The 18,761-nt window shown below is 44.2% G+C and overlaps 1 protein-coding gene across 9 annotated transcripts in view; it reads left to right on the top strand.

Moving 5' to 3' along the window:
* The window catches only part of CHL1 (cell adhesion molecule L1 like), a 145,539-nt gene that overhangs the window by 78,271 nt on the left and 48,507 nt on the right, over nt 1–18,761 (top strand). For all 9 annotated transcript variants that reach the window (XM_017829894.1, XM_017829887.1, XM_017829893.1 and 6 more), the window contains 3 exons: nt 6,768–6,959; nt 8,886–8,991; nt 10,546–10,736. In XM_017829894.1, the coding sequence (XP_017685383.1) occupies nt 6,869–6,959; nt 8,886–8,991; nt 10,546–10,736 (388 nt within the window). In that variant the 5' untranslated portion in view covers nt 6,768–6,868. The remainder of the gene's footprint in view (nt 1–6,767; nt 6,960–8,885; nt 8,992–10,545; nt 10,737–18,761) is intronic.

Here is an 18,761-nt window from a genome sequence, read left to right on the forward strand (position 1 = left end):
GGCCCTGGCACAGGTTGCCCAGAGAAGCTGTGGCTGCTCCTGGATCCCTGGAAGTGTCCAAGGCCAGGTTGGATGAACTTGGAGCAACTTGAGCTAGTGGAAGGTGTCCCTGCCCATGGCAGGGGGTGGCACTGGGTGAGCTTTAAGGTGCCTTCCAACCCAAACCATTCTGTGATTCTGTGATTCTAAATTACTCATTAAGTTTGAATACCATGTATTTCCAGAAACATTGCTGTTTTAAAAACCCAACCCCAAACCCAAACTCTTGCTGACTTGAAAGGAGCCATCTGATGGCGTATGTTGGAAGGTGTAAGCAAAAAAAGAAGGGGAAAAACTTATTCAGATAACCTAATTGTCAGGAATCATATTGGTACTGGTGCCTTCTAGTGGGGTTGGACACTCGGAGTGGAAGGTGCTTGTGCACCTCTTAACTTCACTGAGCTCAGGATGGCTCAGTCAGAAACATAATAAATTGAATTCCACACAATCAGCATGAACATCCAACTGAGATGTTTGTCACAGTCTGGGGACAGAGCATCCCCCTGCCCACCCTGTGGCTGACTGCCCTCCCAGGAAACCAGGACCTGACAAGCTGGGCTCCCAGATTCCTTATTTATTTCTTATAACCTTGTCCCAGGGAAATTAGTTCTAATACACTGTTTATTGAAGTGAATGTTTTACTGCTGCTTGTGCTACATTTCACGGCCTTTGGTACGTATTTCTTTATTAATTATATTCATTCCATCACATTTTTAGAGTGGTTTTGTGGTTTGGGAAACTGAAAGACTGATGGATTATGAAATTGGGAAGGAATAATAGTTGCAATCATATTTGAAACACATAAATTTTGTGAAATAATGCTGAAGTTGTTTAACTACACTGAGAACTTTTACTTTAGATGTGCTGTCCAATAAGGTTTATGAAGTCCTTGGCAGGATAAATAATACATAGACTTTTCTCACTAAACCTCCTGAGAGTGGAATTGCATCTAAAAAAAATATCTCCACTCCAGCTTTGTGCTACTGTCTATTTGGAAATATTTTGCCACGGAAGGAAGAGCAGCTTTCTCATTTGGGTGATTATCTTAATCACTTCCAGCATTTGCATCATGGGCTGCTTTTTTAAGAACCGACAACATCCCAAAATAGGTGGCTGGGATAGAGTCAAGTGAAGGTTATCTTCTCCCTGCCACTAGCACTGGGATGTCAAAAAGCTTTTAGGGGAAAAGCTGTGTGTGTAACACTGACACCTGAAGTGAAACGAGGGGGCCCTATGAATATTCCCTCTCATCTTTTCCAAACACTTGAGTGACTCTGCACGTGGGGGGTTTGCAGGGGGAAAAAAAGACATCTAGAGCTGCATAAATACTGTTGCTGGAGCACTACATTTAGGGTTTCACTGGTATAAATCTCAGCCTTTCCCAGCTAATTAGTGAAGTAGGGAGCTACTCCTACTTGTGGCATGGAAAAGCACAGGGGTGATTAATTCCATGTGTTCCCTGGGGCTCTGCCTGTATCCCAGGGAACCTGTCCTGGGAGCTGCAGGTGGAACATCCCTGCATCTTCAGAGGTGGTAGGGGTGAAGGGATTACATGGGTTGGAGCCTCCAGGTCCAGGCTGACCCTGTGCAGGGATGGAGATGGAGGCAACGCTTCTGGAGCACTGATCCTCCACAAGCTGAACCCCAACCATGGGACTGTAGCTGAGAAAGTGAGAGGACTTAATTAAGCTCCTATATTATATACTCACTGAACCTGTCTTTTCCAACCTTTATGGTTCCATGTGGTATCATTAAACAACCAAATTTTTATTTTTTATACCAGAAAGCAATTTTTTTCCAAAGGGCTTTTCTGTTTTTCTGTAACTGTGACCATACAGAAGGCTGTAATTTCTAATTGCAAATGGCTTTTTATTTAAAAATCTTGTTACTTACAAGTCACTGAGAAATTAAACCCAGTTCTAGCTAATGAAGAATTTAGCCCAGAGATGTCCCAGTGGTAAGCTGTGGGACTCCAGTACTTTCCTGAATATTTGTGCTGTACAGGATTTAAACAAGAACCAAACCGTACATATTTGAAGAAGGAACCAAACAGCTGAGGTAGATGCCATATTTAGTAGTGCAATATAATTTCTCTTGGAAGCAGTAGACCAGTAATCTGGGAATTTTGGCTGTCATCCTGCTACTATTTACGAGCAATTTTAATGTAGTAATTACATGTAGGGAAAATTTTTCACTAGGTTGATGAGATAAATGGAAATTTAATTTTTTTCTTGTTTGGTTGTCCAATATTTTTATTACATCCTTCTGGAAGTAAGGGGGTATAATAAAAGATTCTGGAACTGCATTGCTCCTTGGAAAAAATTGATATTTTGAAAGATTTGCTCAGTCTAAGTTAAAGGCAGCTCATTAAACAAACAAATGAGCTGTCCTTAGAGCAATCAGTATTTACTATTAACTGAACAGCACAGTAAATAATGAATTGCAGGTAAGGAACTACAGATAAGTATTTGCAGTGAATTCAAATTACTTGACTTAAGCCTGAGGCAGAGAAAAGCAAATAGAAGGATAGAAATGGAGGGAGGAGGGGGGGGAAAGCAAAAGGGAGAGGAGGGGTTGTGAATGTGACATTTGTTGCATCAATACGTGTTCATTCCTTGGGTAGAAGAAAGGTTTTCTTTGGCAATCTGGTGCCCCCCTCCCTGGTCCAAGGGATGCTGCAGCCAGCTCCTCGTGAGAACAAAGGAGGAGGTGGAATTCCTGGAGAAAAGGAGAAGAGAAGGCTTTGGGGAGACCTCACAGCCTGACAGTACCTGAAGGGGGCTCACAGGAAGGGTGGAGAGGGGCTTTTCCCAACCCCTTGTTGAGACGGGACAAGGGGGAATGGCTTCACACTGACGGGGGGCAGGGTTGGATTGGATATTGGGAAGATATTCTTCCCTGTGAGGATGGTGAGGGACTGGCACAGGCTGCTCAGAGAGGTTGTGGCTGCCCCACATCCACAAGGTGTCCAAGGCCAGGCTGGACGGGGCTTGGAGCAACCTGGGCTAGTGGAAGGTGTCCCTGCCCATGGCAGGTCCCTTCCAACCCAAACCATGCAGTGATTCCATGAAAAACAGGAGCTCTGGGCCTGACCCAACACTGCCTCAGAGCAGGGCTGATGTTTTACCAAGGTAGGATTTTGCAAGGTGCTCTCTGGCACTCACCCACCCCCAAGGACAGAGCTGTGCTTTGGCACCAGCGAGACCGAAACCTGCCCACGGCTGCCAAGTGCCTGCACAGCTCCCTCATTCATTTCTCCAAATTACTGAAGCAACTAAATTGTTCCTTTGCTAGGAACTGGCACAAGATGAGAACTTTTGGGCTGGAGTTTAATCGTCCCAGGAGGGAAGGATTGTGCTGCCTGAAGTTTGGGCATGCGGCTGTGTTTGAAGCCGGGATGGATGGGCTGTCTGGATGGATGGATGGATGTCTGGGCATCTGATGGAGAACGTCTGATATGGCTCATTTAGGAAGGGACTTGGGGTTGTTTGGGTGCTGGAGATGAGAGGGGAGGTTGGTGATTTAATCAGGATCTCTGCAGTTTCAGCTGAGCTGTGGGCCTGAGGCTCGGTGGGACAGCCAAGGGTGTGACAGCCATCCTAAACACCTAAAGCCATCCTAAACACCTACAGCTTGGCAGCCCTGTCTATAGTCACCCTAAATGAGGTTAATAGCTTGGCACAGGTCTCTGCTGGGAGGATGAGTCTCACCTGTCAGTGTGCTGAGGACCAGCATTGTCCAGAACAGGGTGCAGCAGAGGCCGGGGGAGATGTGCATAAAGGGCTGGCATTCCATAGTACCTGCTGTCAGCCCAGACAGCACCTCTGCTACTCCATTAGGGATAATATATATGACATGGGAACAGGAGGCTTATCTTGCTGGATAGTTATCACCAGGCAAACACCTCCACAAAGATGGAGGTGCTTAATTCCTCTTGCTTAGTTCCTCTCACACCGGGGCTGCATCTTGGGGAATCCACCCCAGAATAAACCAGCCAAGGTAAAACACAGTGCAGGGAGATTTCTGAGTGGCCTCTGGAAGTATCCTCTGGCTGTGCACAAGTCCAGCAGCACCAGTCCCCCTGTGCTGGCTGCTTCCCAGTGCTGGTGTTGTCAGCCCCTGCATTAGTATTCCAGCCAGGGAAGAGGAGCGAGGCGCTAGACAGGCCGACTAATTACAGCAGCCTGCAGAGGCAAGTCCTGCTGTACCACAGGATAAAGGATATCCTGCTTATTTGGAATGTTTCTGCTTTGCTCTGTCACTTTATTAAAAAAAAAAAAATGTGTGAGCTGATGGGTTTGGGTAAAGAATCGAGTTGTGTTCCTGGTTTCTTCCTTGAATTTAATCTGAATCTACACGATGCTTTGTAAGATTGATATAAAAAGAAACTTGCTGCTGCTCAGCCTGTGACCTTAGCAGGCTGCACACCTCCTGGAATCCCAGCTCTCCTGCCTCTGGTTGGCATCCTGACCTGCCTGCTCTGGTCCCCAGAGCTGTCAGCAGATGGGGGAGAGGAGGATTTCACTGCCAGGGATGTACCATCTGCAGGCAGCAACACTGGTCAGATTTTTATGAGCCTAAATTGCAATTCTGTGTCCAGAGGGTTTGCTGTCAGAGCATCTGTTTTGCTGTGGCTGACACAGATCTGGAGGTGAGTGTCTGCCAGGAGCAGGTGAGGGAGGGTGGGAGCCCTGTCCTGCGGTGACAGCAGCCATCAGGTGGGGCTGCTCCGTGTCCTGGGTGCCCCCCAGGCTGTCACACAGCCCAGCTTTTAGCAGGCTGAGGGTTGGAAAGGTCCATTACTCACCAGTTAGAGCCAGGAGAACTCAAACTGTGGGAAACACTGACTGCTACAAAACAGAACCTGCTGGTGCTGCCTCATTCTGCCTGATTTGCACTCGGGCACAGCCTGGGGGTGGCAGCAAAGCCAGAGGGTCTCTGTCCCCTCCAGTGCCCTTCTGCACCATCCCCCTCTGTGAAACCAGCACTAAGCAGATTACTCAGGTTCTTCCATCAGCAAACACTCGCTACCTAAGATACTTATAAGACATCTGGTTTTTAACCTCATTTCTAAACAAATGAGGCTTATGTGATTATGGTGTCTGTCGCCCGCCCCTCGTTGGCCAATTTCAACCTTCATCCAAGGATTTTGCTCTCAAAGACCTCACCTTCCAGGAAGTTTTCATGAGCTGGAGACCATGTGAGCAGAAGTTACCCTGGAGGAAGGGCCACAGCACAACCTGTTGCTCAGCCCCAAGAGCTGAAGCGAGAGGGAGCGTGCTGGGTAAAAGGGGAATCTCTGCTTTGTGCCTGTGTTTTGTAGAGGTCCAGCAAACCAACGGTGAGGAGAAAATCCTGTGTGTGTGTGGGCTGTGGCTCAGCTCTGTCCCTGCTCCAGCCGTGCTGGGCAAGGACGAGCATCCCCTGGTCCCACCTCCCGCCTGCCCCCAGTGCCAACTGCTCCTGGTGATCCCGGGATTGCTTTTCTGATCCCTGGATTAACCGGGTGGGATGTGCAAAGATCCAAGAGCTGTGTTTGAGCCAGGCTTAGTCTGGAAATGGATTGCCACGGTCGTACAGCTCTGCCTGTGAACTTGGTGGCTGGAGTCAGAGCTCACTGTGCTGCACAGGGCTGGGGTTGCTCCTTTGCTCCAGCACAGTAGACTTGTCTTAAAAATGGCTCTTGTGAAATTATCTTGACAACGAGGTCTAAATTCTCTTGGGACTGATGTCCCTTAGCGTTATGTGTTAGAGGGTGCACAGGTACAAAACACACCTTAGAGTGGTTCATAATTCACTGAGATACCGTGAATGAAGCTGCATGAAATCCTCTGTGCACCCACATCCATAGAATCAAAGAATCTCAGAATGTTTGGGCTTGGATGGGACTTTGCAGATCATCAGTCCCACCCCCTGCCATGGGCAGGGACACCTTCCACTAGCCCAGGTTGCTCCGAGCCCTGTCCAACCTGGCCTTGGACACTTCCAGGGCTGGGGCAGCCACAGCTTCTCTGGGCAACCTGTGCCAGGGCCTGCCCACCCTCACAGGGAACAATTTCTTCCTGCTGTCTGATCTAAACCAGACTTTCACTTCTCTGTGAATTACACTTGAATGCTCATTAGCACTGGTTATGTCTCCTTTTGGCAGCTAAAAGACATTTTTGCCTTGTAATGAAGAACCTAAGGGTGTCTAATGGAATGTGTAAAACCTACCTATAGGAGTTCTGGGATTATGGAGGAAAAGCAAATGTTTCATGTTCTGGTCCTTATTAATGAACTAAATGAGATTGTGTCGTTTTTTTAAGCATAAATGAAAGATAAAAGACAGATGAGATTTATGAACAAGGTCATTAGTGTACCAAATTTCTCTCATTAGATCTGTTACATTACTTTCCAACTTACACAACTCTCATTAGAAAAATTTATGAACTGGAATGATTACAAATACACTGCATTTTAAACCATCCCTACTTTTAATTGCAACCCCCCCAAAAAAAATAATTATCCTTCTGTGCTATAATAGAGTTGTACTTTTGTGTATATGGGGTTTTTTTTGTTAGAGATGTAATAGGGGTTATTCCTGAAACCAAAGGATGGAGAGAGAGAGGAGAGGAAATTGGACCACTTAGTGCAATTTGCAATTTAGCTGAAGCATTTACTTAATTTACAGCTTTGTTAGACCCAAGTTCATTTTGCAGGGTAATATTGTTGTTTCTTCTCCTCACTAGACTTCCACTTTCACATCCCTACATCTGATTTGAAGCAACAGTGAGAGGAAGCACCAGGTATCTCTCATTCTGTGTTTGGACTCCTTGTTTACAGAAGAGTGATGGAGATGCTATTAAGCACAAAAGGCATCACCATACGCCTGTTTTTCTTTGTATTGAGTTTGGCAGCAGCTATTGAAATACCATTATCAGGTGAGTTGTAGTTATTTGCTGTACGCTTTGCTGTTTTGTTTGATATCCCCTTTTTTCCTTTTAAACTTCCCCTGCAGAAAAAAAATATTAAATCCTCCTTTCAAGTTGCTCCATTTTAAATTTAATCCTGCCACAACCTGGCCTTTGGGAAATTCAGGTGTGATACAAAGTAGAGCTACTCTGGTTTTGCCTGTTTAAATGTAGCAGTGAACTTGTCTAATAACATATATCTGGTGTTTGCCATCCAACACACAGCTTAGCTCCGAGGGTTTGGGTTTGTCCTTCACATAAATTCCTCATTTTGGCTCTGAATCTCCCTGAAGCTTGTTTGATGTACATATATCCTTGTTTTCTTGTCTTGCAACCCAGCATTCCAGCCTGGAAAAGGAACAGCTGTGTGGCTCAGGGTGGATGTTGGTCCCCAGGGAGGTATTTTGTACCTTGTATCCCCCCCCAGGGAGCACCCCCTGTGTCCCTCTCTGGCTGTGGTGCATTTAAACTGCCTGTTTTACACGGTCCATGTGCTTCCAGGACACGTGTAAAATATGGGATGAGGCTCATAGGGAACAATCCAAGCAAAGCCCGTGGACCCCACTGCCTGGAGCACAGCCCAGACCTCTGAGCTTTGCATTTTCCAAACATAAATGGACCAGGAAGATTGCAAACTACACTTGGGTGTTGTTTTGTTTTGTTTTGTTTGTTTGTTTGTTTGTTTTGGGGGGGAGTGGTTAAACAGCCTCAACAAAGCAAAACTCAACAATATTGGGGTTTATGAATTATGGTGGGGGAAAATAAACAAATAAACCTAAGGGAAAAGCAATGTAGGCTCTTTGCAGGGTTTTGAGTGATGTGGCCTCAGAGTAGGACATGAGCCAGTTTTGGGGCATCCCGTGGAGCTGCTGTGAGCTGTCAGCACTCTGGAGCTGCCAACAGCCCTGGCTGCAAAGGGGAAGGCAACCAAGCAGGGTTAGAGGAGAGTTTTTTAAAGCTGTCCCAATTTGCATTGGAAAGTAGAGAGTTTTTTTTCAGGAAGGTTCTGCAGCAGCTCCTTGCGTTTCAATAAAGCAGAAGTGGAGCTGTGCCTGTGAAGTGCAGGACAAACTGCCTGGGCACCCACTGCTTTTACGTGAGGGAACCACATCACCATTAATTTGCTTTAATGAAGCATTTTATATTTTAATAAAAAGAGTTCTTTCTGATCAGTGAAGCTGATGGTCTTAGAAAGTGTTCAGCTTTGAGACCACACGATACAATCAGACATTTCGCTCCAGCTTTGAGCTTCCTGGACTCCAAATAGCAACCAAAAAGCATGTTAATTCTCTTCCTGGCTGTTTATAACAATGTGCTGATCCCATTATCCCCAGCCCTGCTGCAGGGAGTGTTCTCCCTCGTGTGGCTCTGCTACACAGGCATTTGCAACACTTTAATTCCCTCAGAAAAAAACAACGTTAGCGCAACATCCTTGCGTGACCGTGTGAGTGGTAACTCTGCACCCTGGAGGGGTATTACCTCAGCCTTGCAGTCCATGGATTTCTTGGCAATTTTATCCAGGACAGAGGTACAAGTTTGCTGCTTCATGTGTGTGAATCTGTGTCTGGATTAAAAGCCAGTTATTGACTTGCCCTATGGATAAATTCCCCAGCCCATGGCCCTGTGCTTTGGCTGCAGGGGTAGCACAGTCCCAGCTCTCAACGTGAGCAGGTGATGCCCCTGGGCTGGGCCTTTCTTTGGGCAGTGCCAGTGACCAGTCTGGGGGAGCAGAGAGCATTGTCCATACCAGGAAGATGATGATCATGTTTTTGTTAAGGCAAGGCTCCCTTTTAGCAGGAGTGGGGCAATCCTGGCATTGTCCCTTTCCAAGGAAGGACCTGAGGGAGCTCTGTTTTGCTTGCTTGGTGATTTAACCCGATACCTCTTTGTGCTCAGTCTCACAGCTTCCAACAATCACGGAGCAATCCCACACCCAGGTTGCCTACCCCTTTGATGAGGACTTTACAATTAAATGTGAAGCCAGAGGAAACCCACATCCCACGTGAGTAGTGCTGGGGGAAGCAGCAGAAACTGTTTGCTTTTAACCTTTGCCAAACATTGTTCTGGCTGTGGGTGGCTGGTGCACATTAACCTGCTCATCATCATGGTTCAGGTTTGGGTTTCCACTTGAACCACTGAGTTTTTGTTTTTCCATCACTTCCCCTCACTCTGTGAGTAGGTATCAACATGTTTTTTCTTGCTGGGAGATGTTCCATTTCTCTGGCACGTGCCAAGTTCACCCCATGATTTAAAAAAACCTTGTCTGGGCCGTGCTGCAAAAGATAGGAGGTGTGTAATAATAATCAAAGGAGCCCAGCTGCTCTTCTGCCTTTTCCACAGCCACCTTAAAAATGTCAAACACATTAAATCATGTATTCAGACATCACATTTGCATTTTATCAGATAACTTGTCTGTACCTGACATCATCAGGGCCATGGTGATGTTACAAAGGGACACATAAGGAGTCATTCAAACAAATATCCAAAGATAAGCTTTAGGTATTTTACACCAGTGCAGAAAAGAGAAAGATTTTTAAAGAAAATGTGATTAACAAGAATGTAAAAGCTCCTCCTGAGGCTTTCCACACTGAATGGGCTAAATTAATAACTGGTTTGCATGTCATTTTTAGTCTTTAATCCTTCCATTCTCCTTTCTCTGCAACACAATTTAAACTTTAAAAAGGTTTTTTTTTACTTTATATCAAGATTACTTGATCACTTTTAATTGGGCTCTGAATGGGGATTTGTAGCATGATAACAAATTCCCTTTGTTTCACAGATTGTCAGTGCATCAATGAGAAGTTTTCTGTTCTCTTGAAGTGAAGTGATAGTGCCTGTTAGGTGATAGGAACCCAGATTCCCTCCATGCTGTAGCAAGGCAGTTTTGCCAAAACTAGTGAAGTGACAAAATATACAGTTTTGTCGACATTAATTTATTCTCTTGAAACAATACTCTTAAAAAAAAAAGGTACATCTCCCACTGAATGCATGTTATACTGTGATTTCCAACTGCCAGATTTTGAATCAGTGCAGCCAAATTTCAGTCCATCTGAGAAGTCCAGATACAGGACCTGTGACAAATATTTCAGCATTCATCAAAATCACACCCCAGTAACATTAAAACTACGGGTGATTCTGTGGCAAGGAGCAGCTCAATGGGATCATCTCCGTTTCTTCTGGGTCCAGCCATGGGAGATGGTGAGAAAAGCTCCTGCCAGTCCAAACCACCACCATTTCTCCAGACACAGCCCTCTGCAAACCTCCAGCTCCTTTCAGGGGCTGGCTCTTGCTGTCACAGATGGTCTCTCTCGTTTGCTGTCCTTGTGTTCCTATTTCATGGCACAGTGAGTTATCCAAAGGCAAAGTGTCCAAAAGGAGAGATGTGCCCAAGAGCCAACCCAAGTTAGAGCAGCACAGTGGTCATTTTGCCACTCAACTCTCCCCTCTTACATCCTTTTATTTCAATAAAACACTCTTGGACCCACATTTACCCCTGGTTTAGTCCCATAGTGCTCTTCTGGGACATGCCCTTCCTAACACTTGTTTTATTTTTCAGCTTTAACTGGACTAAGGATGGAAAACCATTTGATTTGTTGTCTGACCCGAGGATAGTTACATCCAACAACTCTGGAACTTTTGTGATTCAAAACCGAGGAATCATCAACAATTTTCAAGGGAAATATCGTTGCTTTGCTTCCAATGTGCTGGGAACTGCCATGTCAGAAGAAATCGAGCTCATTGTTCCAAGTAAGGGTTTCACTTTACTTTGGGGTTGAAATTATTATTATTATTATTATTATTATTGTTATTATTATTATTGTTATTATTATTACTATTGTTATTATTTAGATGAGAACTGTGTTTCCTGAAACGAAATGAGAAAGAACTGGTTCCTAAGGTGGTGTAGGGTGAAACATGAACTGTTTGTTACTCAGTGAATATTCAAAGGAAAAATTCTTGTTTGCTCCCTGGAATGATTTAATTTAGTTGCTGGTTTTGAGGACAGGAATCAAATCTGGATGCAGGATTTCAGACAAGACCCCTGGATTATCAACTCCCAAGTGCAGCTACTGACACTCCTTCCCAACTGCATCCAAATGAAACTGGGTAGATTATGGATATGTTTTCCCAGATACAGTATTTGGGAGAACATTTATTATTTACTTTTGCTTTTTGAGCATTTTCTGCCCCACTTTGCCTCTAGAGGATGAGTTAGTGAGTAAATTAGTATCAACTTTTTGATAGCCATCTCAGGAGAGCTGAAAGCTCAACAGCAGAAAATGATTGTTTGCTTTGACTTGGCTTTTTAAATGCCTTTGTAAAGCACTTGCTTTGCCTTCGCCATAAAACCCATAAGAATTCTTTTCTGATTTGTGTTTGTTTAGACCCACTGCTTCTTCTTCCACTTCTAATACTTTCCTCTTTCTCTAAAGAAGAAAGCATAAATATTGATGAGAGTTGTAGGCTGGTAAATTCTCCAACTAATCTGGGCAGAGACAATTTGTTTGTGAGCTGATGCCAGCACATCATGAAAATATAGGAATTAAAATATTTGGAGAGATAAAGCAAATAGCAGAAAATATGGCAGAGTAGCTATCTAAGGGCAGTACAGTTATTGAAAGGCATTAGCTGTTCATGAAAGGTAAAAGTAATGGGATGGCTCATGAAATAGTGTTAGAATTATATTAAAAATTTAAAATGTTGTGGGCAATAAAGGATTAGGAAGCTGTTGTCAGAGAAGACAAAATTGGTTGGAGTCAGATCACTTTGGTGACATGTTGTAAAATGCACTTTGTGAGTCTGGAGAAACTCCTGAGTTAAGTTTGGCATGATCTCTCTGCTATTGGATAATTTTATTTGATAAAGAATGAGAAATTATGTGATGCTTTTGCTTTCCAAACATTTATTGGAAAGCAAAAGCTGTTAAGGGTCATAAGACTGTAACATTTCAGCTCAGCAACCACGACTGAAGGCTGTTCCAGTGAGGAACTGGAGGACAATATAGTCCCATCTCCGAGCTGGGAACAGGGAATCAGGAGCTGGGGGAAGGAGGACAGAAATAGCAGGTTTTTACAGCAAAATAGCAACTGATGCAAATGTTTGAAAGCTCCAGGGGAAGTGACTCAGTCAGCTGGGAGTTCATTAGTCTGATGTGAGGAGCAGTCTGGCTTTGGGATAATAAATACTTACAGGGAGGATATGAAAGGCCCGGAACTGAGTGGAAAATGAGCTCAAAAATATAGTAGTGAAAATTAGTGATCCAGGAAACTTGTCCTTCCATCACCAGCACAGAGAGGGAAAGGGGGGATTAGGGACCAGATTTGCAGGTTTGCAGAAGTGGGATGCAATTTATGGATATGGATTTATGGATATAAAGTTCAAGGTCCTGGTTAGGACAATGTTATAGAGTCAAAGAATCATTAAGGTTGATAAAGACCTCTGAAGCTCATGGAGTCCAACCATTAACCCAGCACTGCCAGGTCCAACACTAGACCATGTCCTGAAGTTGATACAAGTGTCTTTGTACCAATACGTTTCATCCCTTTTATTTTGGAAGATGAACACACAACTGTCTTAAACTCAGGATTGAAATATATGAAACTGGAAGAGAAAAATCTGAAGCAGAACCTTCTTAGTGGGAGTAGAAAGGAGAAGAAAGTTCCCTGGCTCTGCGGTGGAGCAGGGTGAGAACATGGAACAGGCTACACAATGCAGCTGTGGGATGTAGAGGAAAAAGAGATTCAGCAATGGAGTGGATTTTTTTCCAGGTTAGATCCTGCATTTCCGAGCTCCCACAATATTTTGTTATCAAATATCTGACAGCCCTTTGTCCGGGTGGAATTGGTGTGGTGGAATCTCTTCCACGTGGCAGGGGATTCCTCCACAGCCCTCTCCGCCTCACAGGGCCAGGACATGGCTATTTATGTACAAAACCTACTTCTAGCAGATCAGCGTGGATGAAATGGGCTATGAGAAACATGTATGAATTTTTTTTTTTCATGTGTTTTTCGTAAGAAATAATTTTGAGAAGCATTCAAGGCGTAGCCAGGTGTGGAAGAGTCGCGGTGCTGTGGTCACACGGAACACAAGACACATTTTAAGGGCTGGGAGAGTTTCTGGCAGAGGACTCCTAAGGATGCCATGTGAATGTATTTTATGAGTGCTCCTCATGAAAGACATGATTTATTTCCCTTCCATCCAGTTCTATGCATTTTTTTTTTCTTGGGAAATTTATTTCATGTTGCAATGCACACTATTCCCTGATGCCACAGCTTGGTGTTTGTGAGGAATTCCCAAGATTGCATCTCTTGCTCTGTGGTTTAATCTCTACCAGCATGCAGTTACTTTAAGGGAATGTCATTCCAGAGTAGAGGAGAACTGCACAAAGTTTTAGGACAGTAAGTTGAGGTTTACTGAGCTAGTGGTGTAAGTTGGCTCCACAGGTAGGACAGTGCAGTTGATGCCACTGGAAATTCAGGCAGGAACAGGAGCCTGATGCAGTTCCTCAGCTTTAGACAGGACATGGTTACTCACTTTGCAGCCTGGCCAGGGCAGTGGGGTTCATGTGACTTCTTGTAAGCAAAATTCTCAAAGTCATCGCACTTCAGAGGAGTTGAGGACCTCAGTGTCACATTTCACTGAAGGGATGTGACCTCCAGCAGCAGAATATTCCCATATTCCATTGCTCCTGAACTAAAAAAGATGCTTAACATGAAAAACAATGATGTCTGTATTTGGGATTATTGAATTTTTACTCAGAGCAGACATTTTTTTGCTTTTAATGAAAAATTGGCTATACAGCTTGAGTAGGTATTACATATACTGGGAACAGTTAGCAACACATTCATTGAGAGGTTACAAACATGGCTGTTATCAAGTGCAGGAGGAATTTTAGAGCTAATATATGCAAAGTCCTAAACCCAGAAAATAAATACAGATAATCTATTAGAGGGATTTACCCAACTCATACATCTCTTAAAGCACATTTGCTGTTTTTAGTACTCTTCTGCCAGCAATTGTTTCATTTGATAGTGCAATGTAGATGCTGCAAATAAAATCAGGATTCAGAGAGGAATAGAAGACACATTTGCTTTTCTAAAGTGCTGGATGGTCCACAACTGTGGCCAAGTGAAAGAGCTGCTGCTGCACAGATCCGCTGCAAATCAGCAATCCCTGACAGAGGAGCTGGGCATAAATCACCTCTATTCACCCCCAGGTTTTGAAGCAGAGACTGGTACATGTGAGATCACTCCATGCATTCATGGCATGATGTAGAGGTGGCAGAGCTTTGCCAGCTGCATTCAAGTCAAATGTGAAGCTACTTGGCAAGTCACTGTGCCAGTGAAGGGAAGAAAACCCCATCCAGTCAGAGAGGGCCAGCTTCTTTCATAAATTACATTTACACTGCAGCAGCAGAATACTGGGTCTGTGAGGTGGCTGCTGAAAAGGAGAACAAAAGACTGTTTACTCACAGTAGTCATCCCAGGAAAGCAATGGAAATGTCAGCAGAAATGATCATTAAATCTCACCTACATAATGAAAATACCCCACCTCCCCTATATAGGTTGACATTAAGGAGAGGGGGAAGGATGGGCTCTGAGGATCTGATCTGTGTGCAGCACTAACAAAGGCCAGATTGTTACAAGATACATGCAGCAGGAAAATGAATTTAAATGGTGAGAACACAGACTTCAGCTCCCCTCCTCCTGGATTTTGGGAATCTGCTGCTTGAATTAGTGAGCAGGCCCCATGCCAGAGGAAGGAGAAGAAGTACAGTTTAAACTTCTTTAATTAACTGTGGTGTAAAAGACTCCTCATGGTAGATTGCCTTAAGATTTATGCTCAGTATTTCTAAAGCTGCTGCTCCAAAAGCCCAGAGATCTGGGGATGGAAATTTGGGCTGAACATAAAACTGTCCAGTGGCAGGCTGTGCTCTGCCAGTGATGTGAGTTCTGGAATTCCCAAAGAAAGCCAAACCTGTGTTAATATTCAAAAACCCAGATGTGAATATTGTGAAATCAGTAGAAGATGCTGAGCTGACACTGAAGCAGGAGGTCTCAGTAACCCACTTTGTATTCAGTGTGGCCTCCATGGAAAATAAAACAAAAGAGAGGAACTCACTGAGACTTTGCAGGTGATGGGAATAAAATGTAACCCTCTTATCTCCTAAACCCATGTCCTGTACCTATGAGAACTTTACTGGCCTTCTAAATGGTTGGGTTCACTCTGTTGCCAGCAACCATCACTTTGGAAAGGGTGATAGAGAGACTTATACAAGAAAAAGAAATCACTGATTCCACCCCACATCTCTGGGGGAGAGTAGACTGACAGCCACAGTCTTCTTGGCAGCCAGACTTTGGTAACTTTTTCAATTTAATGCAACAATTAAAAAATCCATAAATAAGCAGGATTACATCTCATAAACAGTTCAAAGGCTGCAATGAAAATTACAGATTTAACTACTGCTCCTGTGGCTCAGAATATCAATTGAGGTGCAGAGATGAGCACTGGAAGCTTCCCAAGGTGCATTCAGTGCACTTGTGATTGAGGACTGTAAATCACGTTTGAGATTCTTTGATATGTTGGGCTGTTTGCTGCACAAGATATAGATCTGCATGAAAAATCCCAATTAAATACTAATTAAAGTGTCCAAGGAGCTGGAAATTGCCGGGATAACAAAATTTCTTGACTGTTTCTGCTTTCTCTCACTTTTGCATCCTTTAAGGATTTATTTGCAAGGAAGAATATAGGAATATTCATGAGGGATCAGGCTAAGCATCCCTCTATCCCAGGACAAATCTCCAGCAGCATCCACAGAGAAGATTATAAAAATAGACCTGGTAGATAGTGATGTTTTTCTACAGTAGCTTTACAATGTATTCGTTTATTGTTGATTTAACATTAAGAATTGACTCCCATTTTATATCAGATACCAATAGAAACAAGACACAGGGGTCTCAAGGACAAGTTACCTGGAGAAATGCTTTTCCTTCAAGTTCTCAACACTTCACTGAGAAACGTGTAAAATATTCTCATATAAAGGGGAATAAATTGCCATAATTGGTCCAGTTATAGTGTGAAGTCACTGTAGTCAGCAGCAGGACAGAAACCAAGCTGTGGGACAAAGTGTGCCAAAAGATACTTGAGTAAATCAGCAATTCTGGGGATGGAAAACCCAGCTCTGGTTGCTGTATTTGTGAATTTGTGTGGCTAAACTCAAATGTGGATTTTATATTGTGTTGTATTGGTGTCCCTCCTGTCTGTTTTGGTTTGAGAAACTGCATTTTCTGATCAGGTAAGAAGGAGGAGGGAGGCACTCAGGCTCTTTTCTGAATTTTCTCCCTAGTTTCCCAGTGGTGCTTTAGGCTCCTCTCATTAAACTTTGAGTCACCCCAAGGGATTAAGCAGAGCCTGGCTCCCTGCACAAATGACTCTGGACACTGATAATCTTCCATTTCCATGGTTCACACACTGTCAAAGCACTTTAAGGCTGGTTTTTGAGTGCTGTGCAGCAGTCACGGTACTGCCTTGTCAGGAATAAATACTTGGGCAGCAAAGCCTTTCCCAGGAAAAAAAAAAATACTTGGGCAGTGAAGCTTTTCCCAGGTATTTTGAGAGTTTTAGATGTCATGGAGGGCTTTTAGGAGATGTCTACATGTCAGGTGTGCAGATTTTCGTCTTCCCTGTGGCTGTTCAAGTTTAATTCAGCTGTGATCAGCCACGGATCAGTAGTGATTGATTCTGGAATATCTCCTATTTAGAACACAGGAACACTGCAAAAAAATCCAAAATATTGCTGACATATATGTACTGGAGACTGCTGTTCAAAAGCCAAAGTCTAATGTGAGAGTAGCTTCTTATTTTTAATAAATAAGAATTCAGAGCAGGTATTTTTCTAGTGTTTGAGACCACAAAAAAATGCACTTGTCAGAAGGTTCGGCTCAGGAATTTATCCTGAAATTGAGTTTTCCTCTTTTACAAAGCTTCAAGGATCCAAACCACTCAAAGTTATGTGTTATGAGAGGGAAAATCAGGGTTTTTATATCTTTTTCATGGTGCAATAAGCAAAAAAAGACCAGCAGGGAAGAGCCCAAAAGGCTCAGTCACCTGCAGTGCAAGTGCCTGTTTGAGGCGGAGGACGTTTGGGGTCAAGTTGCTGCTTCCCCCAGTGAAGTCCAGATGCCAAATCTGGGCCACACTTTGGAGATGAATGTCTGTGCTCCCAGCTAATGACACTGAGAGCATGACTTTTCACTCTCTCCTGGTGGGACTCTATATTTTTGTGTAATTCTGTAATTACTGGCTACAGAAATTCACTGAGAAGACCAGTGGTTATGGCACCCAACTGGGAGACTGGAGACCTAGATTTAGTTGTGCTAAATGAGGCAAAAAATGAGTTTGAACAAGTTTCCAATGTCCTACATGAATGATCCCACTATTAGTCTATTTACTGGTCTCTGGTTTAGTCAGAAATCCCTTATCTTTCACTTGATCCAGCTTACTTGAAGTTTTGTTGAGAGTGATGTTTCTTGGGAATAAACAAGCTTTAGATCAACAAATTGGCTTTTTCCTACTGGAAAACATTCATCTCTGCAGTCAGCAGATGTACTTTCCAGGACTTGAAGAATGTAGGTTGCTGAATGTACTGGATATAAATATGTAGTTCTTCTTTTTCACCTGAAATTTCACCTACAAGGGTGGGTGATGCTCATTAGCTCCATTTTGCCTCTCCTAAGAATTCATAACCTACTACTAATCCTCCTGGAGATAAAATCTCTGCACAGCCTGCATCCAGGCAATCAGCACTGTAGTGATTGCTTCTTTTTGTGTTTACTAATCCTGAAATGTATAAAGTGTCCTCAGAGTCCTGTCCTTGCATTTCCCACCCTCCTCCTTAGGATGCTGCAGGTTCCCTGCAGAGCTGCTGGACCACTGTTGTTTCAGGCTGTGTAGGCACCATCAGAGCTCCCTGTCATGACTTGAACACCAGGATGGTGATATTTGCTGTGCCAGTTTGACTCTGCCCAGCCAGGACATTTTCATTCCTTTGCTGTTTAATTGCTGTTCATTTTGCTGGTCGAGGCAGTTGCTTGAACTGAAACTTTTTTTGCCAGTTTGAACTTGCCTGAAATGAAAGCAGGAGGCAACGTCAGCCCTGAAACTGTCTGAGCTAAACTCCTGTGAGGAGTGGTTCCGTTTTGCAGGCTGGTTTCTTGGTGATAATCTCTGAGCTGCAGCCTCCCAGCGCTTGGTCTGGGGTGGGCTCCGCTTCCCCTCTTCTCAGATGCCCTTGGGTTGAATTTTGGGCTGCTGAGGTTGCCCAGGTTGACTTTGCACAGGCTGCTGGTGTCGGTGCTGATGCTCTGGCTGATTAAACATCAACTATTTAACCTCTATTTCAGCCCAAAGAGTGCAGCCCTTGTGCCCCCCTGTGCAATCTCTGTGCAAAGCCTGTCTCTGCATCCTGAGCTTGCTGGGGAAGTCTGCAGGGCTGCAGGGCTGAGCTTCCACCCCTGGGGGGATGAGGAGGGAACACAGGCTTTGCACCAGCTTTCTGCTCCCTCTGATTCTGGAGCTGGATAAGAACTGGGACATCTCCAGGCACGAGGTGGAATTGCTGCCTGATGTCTGTCCTCACCTGCAGGGACTTGCAGTGGCTTCTTGGGAACCACTTTTTAGCCAGCACTTCCCAGGACATTCTGCACTCCCAGGCTGGTTTCTCATCTCCTGGGAGCAATTGGGGACCCACCAGTGCACAGCCCTCTGTGCCAG

The sequence above is a fragment of the Lepidothrix coronata genome, unplaced genomic scaffold (genome assembly GCF_001604755.1).
Source record: "Lepidothrix coronata isolate B3197 unplaced genomic scaffold, Lepidothrix_coronata-1.0 Scaffold170, whole genome shotgun sequence".
Lineage (NCBI taxonomy): Eukaryota > Metazoa > Chordata > Aves > Passeriformes > Pipridae > Lepidothrix > Lepidothrix coronata.